The sequence below is a fragment of the Bombus pascuorum genome, chromosome 2 (assembly GCF_905332965.1).
Source record: "Bombus pascuorum chromosome 2, iyBomPasc1.1, whole genome shotgun sequence".
NCBI lineage: Eukaryota > Metazoa > Arthropoda > Insecta > Hymenoptera > Apidae > Bombus > Bombus pascuorum.
In genome coordinates, this window is record NC_083489.1 from 12,887,910 (window position 1) to 12,899,071 (window position 11,162).

General features: G+C 27.4%; 2 protein-coding genes across 5 annotated transcripts; one reads left to right on the forward strand and one right to left on the reverse strand.

Annotated features, from left to right (window-relative positions):
- Positions 1-596: 596 nt before the first annotated feature.
- LOC132916549 (ribose-phosphate pyrophosphokinase 1) lies at positions 597-8,376 on the reverse strand. 4 transcript variants are annotated; one of them, XM_060976651.1, is made up of 8 exons: positions 8,211-8,376; positions 6,571-6,778; positions 5,670-5,853; positions 4,688-4,759; positions 3,451-3,474; positions 2,095-2,318; positions 1,700-2,033; positions 597-1,623 (listed from the first exon to the last, which is right to left on the reverse strand). In XM_060976651.1, exons 1-8 carry the CDS (start codon positions 8,311-8,313, stop codon positions 1,531-1,533), a joined length of 1,242 nt encoding a protein of 413 aa, XP_060832634.1. In that variant the 5' UTR covers positions 8,314-8,376; the 3' UTR covers positions 597-1,530. The 4 variants fall into 4 exon arrangements, with proteins under 4 accessions (XP_060832634.1, XP_060832636.1, XP_060832635.1 ...); XM_060976653.1 differs by lacking the exon at positions 4,688-4,759 and having other exon boundaries at positions 8,211-8,375; XM_060976652.1 differs by lacking the exon at positions 3,451-3,474 and having other exon boundaries at positions 8,211-8,375.
- On the forward strand, positions 7,407-10,125 carry LOC132916552 (ubiquitin-conjugating enzyme E2-22 kDa). The gene is made up of 5 exons (XM_060976657.1): positions 7,407-7,742; positions 8,839-8,991; positions 9,248-9,330; positions 9,416-9,579; positions 9,654-10,125. Exons 1-5 carry the CDS (start codon positions 7,680-7,682, stop codon positions 9,788-9,790), a joined length of 600 nt encoding a protein of 199 aa, XP_060832640.1. The 5' UTR covers positions 7,407-7,679; the 3' UTR covers positions 9,791-10,125.
- Positions 10,126-11,162: the final 1,037 nt, after the last annotated feature.

Genomic DNA, 11,162 nt, shown 5'->3' on the forward strand with positions numbered 1-11,162 from the left:
AAATAGAACAGTTTTGTACTTAGATAAAGTTTTAATTTATAATATTTTAAGAAATTGTCACAAATGTATGTCTAAACAAATTATAAAAACCTTGCGTACTATGTATTTTGAATATAGAAATTACACAATTTCATCATCATAAATTGTTGCACATAGTACTATAAATTAAGTTACACATTAAATCAGATACTTCTATCATATTGAAGTGTATATAAAATCTTAGTCATATCAACAAAATATTTGGTATTGTAGTTAAGAAATATGTCGTGAATAACTTCTTTACAATGGACTGATACAACTTCAATTACAATATAACGAACAATGTTTATTAGTTGTATTCTGTTCAGTAGTGTATAATAATATCCGAGTATTATAATGCAACTTATATACCGTAGGTCAATATGTTATAATTAATACCGAAAATTAAACAAATCAATTTAATATTTAATTAGTAAAGTAACAGCTTGTTTCAGTTAGATTTTATACATAATATAACTTTTTAAATATTTAATGAATATATCCAAAATATTAACAGTAAATTAATAGTAAAATGATCATGTACATAATTTTTCTATTATAGTAATAAAGAATTAAAATTGCATTTTTTAAAGATATTTAATATAATATCCAATTCATCAACAGGTAGCATCTTTTATCGAATTAAGAAAAATTTGCATGTAAACATTGCTGTATTTATATTGATTTATATCTTTGTATCATATTGATACAAAGCTAACTATAAAATCACTTTCCTCTATTAAATGAGGCAATCATTTTTTCCGGTAATAGAAATATGTTCATATAAATAGCGACTTGTTCATTAATTTTTAAAAACTGTAGTAGTAAAAGATACTTGAAAAAAATACAATGTCTTTTTGACATCATTTTTCTATTGTATACAACGTAGTCCACAGTGTATTAGAATATTATAATACATCATATTAGAGCTGTAAAAGTTAATTATTCTGACGTGCTTATCAGTTGATAAATTGTACATACATATTGCAAATTTTTACATGTCTGTAAAAAATGAGATATGCCTCTACGGCGTAATTAATTATACATATATGTATGTATCTCGTATAAATGGCTACTTGCACTCGTTACGATACCCTTTGTCCTCATACAGTTTTACACAACTGTCAGGATCATTACGACATTTTATAGCAATAACAAATTATACAATTTAAGTGAAACAATATAATAGCTATATGTCCTAAATGAGAAAATGATGTATTCTGCATATTAAGTGACAATCTTTTTGTATATATTACTTATTAACTTATTTTTTTTTTTCCGAAATGGTCAATATAGTACGTTTTAGCTATTTAATGTTTTACTTTCTACACATTTCTATCGAAAAAAAATATGTATAGTTACCAAATTAAAAATGGGATATTGATGCTTATCCCAAGTTTCTTTTATAGGCAAATTAGTTTAAACTAAACTAAGAATAACAATAAACGGATGTAAAAAGATTACATTCTTCTTACATAGTTTGAAAGAGTATATTATCAGGAAGATTTTCATCTAATACGGTACATTTGAAAACAGGTACGATACAGATTCACCGTTATGAGTCCGCCTTACAGCCTCAGCGAACATCATTGATACATCGATACACTAAAATATACCAATACAAAAATCAAGTATACAAATATATAAATATGTTAAATATATATTATAATTATTCATCTACCTGTATCTTTGGACAATCCTGCATATGGCCATCTTGAGGAATGGTATTTGTTACTACCACAGCTTCAAAACATGCATTGTTAATTCTACTAATTGCTGGGCCACTGAAAATTCCATGTGTTAAAATGGCATATACTTTTGTTGCTCCAGCTTCTAAAAGCTTTTCTGCTGCATGACAAATAGTGCCACAAGTGTCGGCCATGTCGTCTACTAGAATAGCAACTCTGTCTTTTACATCTCCAACTAATACCATACTAGCAACTTCATTTGCCTTTTTCCTTTCTTTGTGTATAAGAGCAAATTCAACATTTAATCGATCAGCAATAGATGTTACCCTGTTGAGATAATTTTCCTATAATATATTTGTTTTAGATTAATGCTAATTTTAAAGTTTACCTTTTAGCACCACCAGCATCTGGAGAAACAATGATGCTGTTTCGCCATTCTATAATATTTTCTTTAATCCATTTCAAAACAGCTGGTTCAGCAAATAAGTTGTCAACTGGAATGTCAAAAAATCCTTGTATTTGACTAGCATGCAAATCCATTGTAATAATGTGATCAGCTCCTGCTACTGACAACATATTTGCTACTAACTTTGCTGAAATAGGCGCACGACTCTGAAAAAAGAAGATAAAATTTAATTTTAATCTCATGAAATTGTATGAATCTCTGAAGTCCATTTGCAACTGGAAATATCCTGCAATTTGAAAATATTGCCATTAAAATTTTTGAGACCTTTTAGAAAGCATTTTATAAGGTCAATAAATGAAGGAGTATATAATTCAAAATATATTTTTATAAAAGATATGTTATACAATAGAAGATTCTTTCTTTGGAGGGGACAAAATATGAATACAATGGCTATGTATTGAGATATTCGTTAAAACTATATTGTATGTGTGTACATACAGATAAAAACGAAAACAATATGTTGCAAATGCATCCCAGTTAGATTCAACAGGAAAATGTAAGTAAAGCAAAATTCAAACTTATAAATTACAATACAGAACACAGTGCATTCTGATACCTTAATTTTTCATGAAAACATTTAAGGATATTTGGGAAAATAAAATAAAGTTATAGAACTTTGCAGTTATGACCAAAATATATAATAAATATATTGATGTACCATTGATATTATAATAGGAAACAGTGAAATTCTTTGAACAAACACAAATGCATTGTGTTCAGAGAGGTAATAATGATAAAATTATCTTAATAAACTTATCTGTAATAAATATGTTTCAAAGAAGCTAATTGATGTTAATATTTAAAAAATAATATCTGTTTGCAAATCATTTTATTGGCATAACATTCTATTGCCTAAATAACACAATCACAATTTTATCTTGTCAAAGCACTATTTCATTAAGAAGATAGGCATTTCATGATTAGTAATATATTTGGACAACAACATATTTAGCAACATAATAATTAGTACCCATATAACATACAAGTGTGTATCCCATTATGTGTATGTAGATTATTAAAAATGTATGTAGAATGCTATTATATTAATATTTTGCCCTCTCATACAGGTATCAATATGCTATGACCAAATAGTTCATTCATTCATTCATTCATGGGGATACCATTGTGCCATATAGCAATAAATATAAGTTTTGTTAGTCCTACAAAGAAAATTTTGTAAAAAACTAAGAATGATATAACAACTCAAATTGTTCATCGAGTTATAATTACAAACGTTACACTCGACAAACGTTACAATCTTGTTGTTCTTATACTCACTGTAGAGAGGTCGGGCACAAAATCCTGAAAATACCCAACTATTCAGAAATTTATGTAAAAGTAAAATGAATTTTTGACAAGAATTATTTTAATAATATTTCTTCCTCATTACAATCTATTGTATTTGGAGATTACTTATCAAAGACTACATTTTGATAACAATAATAATTGTGTTATTTTAATTTAATCTTCATTAAACCAATATGCCTTCATTGTGCTTATTTCTTTTTAAAATGTTGTGGCGACTTGTTATTAACATCTTAAAAAGGATACCAGTAAATTTATTAAAATATTTATAAATTTAAGATATTCATTAAAATAAATTGCATTCAGTAGACAATGATGGTAAATATTATAGTATGAATGCACGGAAGGCCCCCCTCGATGAATTGTGATATTAATTTTGCAATATTCATGTGGGTTATCTAACTTCTGATAACCTTCTGATAATTACTAAACACAGCTTCAGTTACAATATATTTGTTGTTTACAGCTTTGTTAATTACTTATTGCAAAATTATATGAAATTTTGTTTCATTAATATGTGCCACTTTGTAAAATGTAATGTTACAATATATATAAATATATTTAATATTAATATTAATATTTAAAATACTTGTATTTCTGAGAAATTAATTCATGCAAGAAGAATATGAGACTTAAGTATTTGCATTAAACAATGCATATATCATTATTCCCTAGTATTTCATATCTTCAAGCAACCCCATAAAATGTATAAGATGAATGATCAATACTTTTTAACATTCTATATGACCCTTGATTTGTTGCATGCATACTATGTTATATATTTATATATGGAAAGAAATTTGCTAAACAGTGGACATACATATAGTTTCAGTGCATTGTTTCTTTAAATATGAAATTTTGCATGTATATTTACATGCAATGAATATCTAAATAAAATATTTAAAGTGTTTAGACAATATATCTAAAACTTTAAATCATTCCCTTGTAGAATATGTCAAAATTAAATATTAGTATTAATTCATGTTAGTTATGATTTTGCAAAAATAATTACAATATAGTAAATAATGTAATCCTGCTAAACAAGACTACTATTTGGTATGACTCAATGATGTAAGCCAAAATATTATAAATATGTATATTTTGTATGATGATGAAAACATGTTTTGCGTTCCAAAAGTGATATTACTCCACTGGCCTGTTGCAAAGCTATTAAAAGTGAATAGAGCAAAAAAAGACCGCTACAAGTTACCCTGAATTTCCACTCGTTTGACTTCATGATAATTTGTTTCTTAGAATTTCTGTTGTCACGTCCATCACCACCCTGTGAAGATATCATATAAAAAAAAATTAACTTTTTCTTTAGTGAGCCATATTTTCCTTATTATCGGGGTCAAACTTTTCAGTACTCATAATTACAGAAGATATAAAATAGACAATTTTGATTAAAACCACAACTTATTACATAAATTATTTGAAATATGTATATAATGTTATTATGTCAGAAGTGTTTAAGAGAAATAAGCACATAATAAATAATCATTTAAATAAAAATATATATACATGGCTAAATTAGGAATGTAACTATTATATTATTTTATAAAAATTATAAGCATAGCATTCTTCTCCCTACAGGAGTATCCAGTTTATTTGCATGTGCAAAGCAATGGAATCATATTAATTGATAACATAAATCAACAAGATGACTATTATGTACCTAGAATACTAGATTCATTAAAACATAGTTCCTATAAGTTATTTTGTTATATAAGTGTTTTATATTTACACCTTTTTTATATGATTTATTTAAGGTAATAATTAATTGATTTTACTAATTTCCTTATATATAAATATGCAATAATATGCAAATAGATACTTATAGATAAATCTACGGTTGGATAGTCAATAACGACAAGACAAACAAATATCATAATACAGTCTAAATTAAATTTACCATCATACATTATACATCATATGTAATCTAAACAAACAAAATGTTTCGGTATAAGATTTCCACAAATATGTTTGTAAAATATAAACAGCACATACATTTATCTTATAAGATATACCACATACTAATCATAAAATTATAAGGCAATATAAGTAATTTAAATGAATTAAACTTTATCGATTATTTCAAAGTATTATCAGTTCTTTATATTTTACTAAATTTCTATGCATAATACTATAATAGGTAAAAAACTAAAATACATTATCTTATCAATGTGTCCTACCTTATCCTTCTTATCTTGTCTTGCATACGGGAAACAAGGAATTACAGCAGTTACTCGAGATGCAGAAGCAATTTTACATGCATTGATCATAATCAATAATTCCATCAAGTTGTCATTTACTTCTCCACTTCCACTTTGTACAATGTATACATCTTCTCCACGAACAGATTCTCCTATTTCCACGCTAATAAGAACATGAACAAAACAAATATAATTAATATCATATTAGTGAAACATATTATATATAAACACATATAAATATAAATTTCTGTTATATATTAGTCGACTTACGTATAAATTTAGAGATATTGTTGTTTACCTTTTATTCTTAATATACCAACAAATCAGAGTTACAATTGTTCTCTAACATATGCAAGCACAAAAGTAAAATCTGTATAGTTTACTTATTTTAGTCTACATACTTGATTTCTTTCATTCTTAAAATTTTTCCAATTAAAAAATTGTATACTTGTATGATAAAAACCAAATATGTATAGGTACTAATATAGCAAAAAAATGTATTTATCACATGTTTATACACAAGTTAAAATACTCTATAGAATTATGTACTAGTATTTGTGAAAGTATATATTACTGTCAGAAATTGTTAGAATGTATATTAATAATTGTACTAGTTGACCTTCAAGTTCAAACATCGCGGTTTTATAGTATACTAGAAAATCGGCCTTGCGCGAAAGGGTTGTTTGCACTCTGGTAGGGTTGATGAATTAACGGGTACATATATGGAAATGGCAATACAGGGGTGATAAAAATATTCTGTACCTTATGGAATGATATACCAGAAAGGAGGAATTTCAATAAGATTTGAAATGACACGTGGTCGGGACTTGAGTTTAATCTAATGACAATAACGTGGTTAAAGCGGTGAATGAACCATTACCATGTTTCGAGGTTACTAAATTTCTTCGTGACAACTTTTCCAATGTCAATACCGAGTCTGTCAACGATACGTTGAGCCAAATCTGGATGCGATGTGCCACTAAAGACTTTGATGTTTGGCATTCTGCTTTGTAAAAGTCGCCCGCGAGAATTTTCTAAGTTTGCGCGTAACAAACTCTTAGCACGCACTGGCTGGGACACAGGCATCACTAAAACAGAAACCACAAAGAGACTATCCAATCAGAGGACGCTTTTAAAACCGGATGTGATGTTTAATATTATACTCCGCCCATCGAGTGTTGGACATAACCGCGCAAATGCATTTCTTATCGTGTATTTTTTTCCGTTAAAAAAATAATAGACTAAGAAATATCAACAAGATTATATTATTGCTTGATGAAAATTATGACATTTTTATAAATGTTATTCATGACGTATATTATTATTGCAGTAATCTAATCATACGTTTAGGAGGTATAATAATAACTAATTTCATTATGTAATAATACTTAAAATTACACATCTTACAAATAATTTAAAGATTTTAACTATATTTTTTGCTTAGTTTTATATCATGTGTAATTCGAAGTAAATGAAAAATTAGTTCGTTGGAAAATTTCAATTTATCTCATATATTAATTTATAATCTCGATAATTAAAATTGTTATTTCTTTACTGCATATTTCTTTTGGTATAAATATAAAAACATGTGAGACACATTTTTATGTTTTTACAGAAGATAAAAATAAGTTACAAATAATTGAATTATTATTAAAATTTACATTTTTCCATAATTTATAAATTGGCGCCATAACGAGCAACGACGTGAACGTAGACAAAATTCAAAAGGGTGAACACGAGCGAGTGACAGTCAACTTTTCTCATCAATGTGGCGCCGGCAGTGATTAAATGATAAATTGGATGTATCCGTGAGCGGAGATTTTAGTATAGAACACGAGTTAGAACGTTCGTTTTTCTAAGTAGAGAGAGAGAGTAAACCCAAATACTAATACCTTAGAGGTTTTGTGCACGTTGACGCATTCAACGAACTTCGTTAATCTATTCGAATGATGATGACAGTGTACTGACTGTTTCACCGATTCGGAAGCTATGGCGAACATCGCGGCATTGAGAATCCAACGCGAATTTAAAGAGGTTATAAGAAGCGAGGAGGTGAGTGAATAATAGTTTTCTATAATTTTAAAAAGTATCGTTTGTTTTTTACTCCAGATATAATTATTAGAATTGCTAAACAATATCGTACAGTTATGTTATACTATCCCAAAGAAATATCATGTGTGGCGTGACAAAAATGTGCCGCAATTCATTGGTTGATAAAATCACCGCGAACAAAGCATAGGCACCTGTTGTATGGTATTCTTGACTGTCATCAGCATTTAAACTCATCGAAATTTATGAATAAAATGTTACTGTTTTGTTGTATTCAAAAATATTTCTACCATATATTTTTGCTTGAGAAAAAAAAAAATTATGAATAAATTTTCTATACTTTTTAGATATTTTAATGAACTAATGTGTAACTCCAATTATGCAAAATAATGCATATTTTTTTGTGTTTAAATATAAGATTAATGATTGACACATGCTTTCATCTATGAAATCTTTTGTTTAAATACGTACCATTTCCCTTAAATTTCTGTGAGCACTGACATATTCGTTTGCGCTTGTGTTGTTCTGAGAGATCCATTCTATGTGCCCAAGAATATTTGTTTTCATTTATCATTTCCACATGTTTATAGAGAGGCAGATTACACTAGAATGTCTCAATCTTTATGTTGTGACAATATGGTAAATTATCACTATAAAATATTACATCAATTCAGTATCAGATGATAATGTCAATAGGTCATTTGGTTATATCTTGCACACAGTTTTAGAAGAATTATTTTATATGTGTCACTGCAATACCATCTTCTGTAGAATATTGTTATTTGATAAAAACTAATATGTTTTGTAATTTGTATAAAAAGTTACATAACTGATTAAGTATTAATATACATTAGACGATTGCAGTATAATAACCCACAATTATGCTTTCATGTTATTGACTTTTGTGTTTTTATTATTCATTTGTTTATAGATCTAAAAAGTATAAGATTAATTTTGTTTCATGCAAATTGTAGCCATATTCACTCATGTAAGTATGTATCTTGTAGAAAAGGTCTAAATTTAAGGTAAATTAAAGGTAATATAAACTGATAATGAAAATATTAGTACTTTTTAGTAATCTGTCTAAATTTTGTTATAGGTTGCAAAATGTGCAATCAAAGTTGAATTGGTAAATGATAGTTTTACTGAACTAAAAGGTGAGATAGCAGGCCCGCCAGATACACCATATGAGGGAGGTAATTTTGTGCTCGAGATTAAAGTTCCCGAGACATATCCCTTCAATCCTCCTAAAGTAAGCACTTTGTAAGTCAATATGATTAATATATGTTAAAGTAATAATTTTGTATTATTTAATGTTAAGACATGCTAATATAACCTAAAACATGACAAAGCTTTTTCTGAGTTCTTTGTTTTATCATATATTTCAATTTTATATTTATAGTTTCTTTTTTACAAATACTCTACAATCATAAGTAAAAAAAATTGATTTATATATATTTCTTGGAATTTAGTTATTATATTTCAGTAAGCATATAATTTTTTTGTAGGTACGATTCATAACAAAAATATGGCACCCTAATATATCTTCCGTAACAGGTGCTATATGTTTAGATATATTGAAAGACCAGTGGTATGTAATTCTGTTAAATAAGATAAAAAATAATGAGTTTTATGCTGCTTGAAATATATTTTATATTTCTTATACTGATTTTTAGGGCTGCTGCTATGACTTTACGTACGGTACTGCTATCATTACAAGCTTTACTATCTGCAGCAGAACCAGATGATCCACAAGACGCTGTAGTGGCTAGGCAATATAAAGAACATCCAGAAATGTTTCGTCAAACTGCCAAACATTGGACATATGTATATGCAGGTGGTAAGTGCATATTGTAGAGAATTAATCGTAACATGTAATTTCAATTTTTCTATAAACACTAAAATTATTTACAGGACCAGCAAAGATGCCTGATTTAGATGATAAAATAAGGCGACTAACAGATATGGGTATTGAGGAACATAATGCAAGAGTTGCTTTATCTTCATACAATTGGGATTTGGAACGTGCCACTGAGCAGCTCTTCAGTTAGTGATAACTGTATAGTTAATCTGTCATATAAAAGCACTGCTCATTTTGTCATTACAAAACTTCTGTAACACCATGCCCAATTACTGATACCATAGCAGTTTCATAATCAAATTCAGCACCTGTAACGACAATATTTCAATGGCAAAAAAATTCACAGGAAATTCATTTCAATAACCTTAAACAATACTCATTTATTTAACGTGTAAAATAGGCATGAAGAAACAGTAATTAATAAAATCTATTAAGTCCAACTTAATAGCACATTTAAAAAAAACTGTATGAAAAGTATGTCATTCTTCATCTTACGTTTATTAAAAGTTTAAAAATGTTATTTAAGCCATAATGCATTTATCATTTTTTTCTTTTTAACAAACATATAGTTTGATATGTTGAAAATTTATTGAATCTCTTTGTACAAATTATTGTATATTTCTAAATTTCTTATTGGATGTTCCTTTCTCTTTATGTCATTGTATTTGTTGATATATTTTTTGCTTTTCAATGAAAAAATGTTTGCATGAAATAGTACTTAGTAAACTTTTCGTTTTGTTTTTATAAATCAATATCTACTCTGTATGCTTTATTACATTAAAATGAAAACCACGATTAGTTTATACTTTTATCATTAGATTTTTGTAGATTTCTTTAAGCCACAAAGAGGTTTATCTATTTAGATCTGATTGTACATTATTGAAATACACACCAACCTGTTAGCGTTAAAAGGAATTTGTAAAAAAAATGATAAACACAAATGCTATACTGTTGATATTTAAATTCTGTACATTTTTGGTGAAGGGTTATATTTCAGTGATTCATAATTTACTATTACTATCGTTTATAAATATTTTTTTACGTATGCATATTTTTCTGTACTCGAAGCTGGAGATGTACATTCCACATTAAGAATTGCATTTATTACATCATTAAGAATAATGGTACAAAGCAAATTTGATTTTTAAATAAGCGCAAGTTGAAAGTTAATAATAAAAAGCTATCAGAAATTATGGCATTGATACTTCCATATAACATTGACACTTCCAGCTTATGAAATTTCAAGAACTATTTTAGATTAAAAATATTTAATGAAATTTATAGTTATATTGTTTGTGAAGGTTAAATAATTTAAGACACTAATTATTCTTAAATCTCTAATAAGATAGCAGCCTATGTAGAATATATTTGAAACTTGTTCAAAAGAACTATTTGTATAGCATTATATGTGTTATCCTCTACAAGTTACATAGATTTTTCTTAATATATTTAAACAATACTGTATTCCTGGCAGTGCTAAAATAGGAGTTTTAAATTTTCTTTCACATTTTCTAGTAATTTATGCGGAGGCTGTGTTAAAGGTGTAGATTATAATACTATTT

Bases quoted from the DNA above. Each gene is read 5' to 3' on its own strand.
- LOC132916552 (XM_060976657.1), top strand. From the start codon at position 7,680: ATGGCGAACATCGCGGCATTGAGAATCCAACGCGAATTTAAAGAGGTT. The intron at 8,992-9,247 runs GTAAGCACTTTG...ATTTTTTTGTAG, and splicing joins ATCCCTTCAATCCTCCTAAA to GTACGATTCATAACAAAAAT. The intron at 9,580-9,653 runs GTAAGTGCATAT...AATTATTTACAG, and splicing joins GACATATGTATATGCAGGTG to GACCAGCAAAGATGCCTGAT.
- LOC132916549 (XM_060976651.1), bottom strand. From the start codon at position 8,313: ATGATAAATGAAAACAAATATTCTTGGGCACATAGAATGGATCTCTCA. The intron at 5,854-6,570 runs GTAATGGTTCAT...TGTTCTTATTAG, and splicing joins TTTAGTAACCTCGAAACATG to CGTGGAAATAGGAGAATCTG. The intron at 2,034-2,094 runs GTAAACTTTAAA...TTATCTCAACAG, and splicing joins GATGCTGGTGGTGCTAAAAG to GGTAACATCTATTGCTGATC.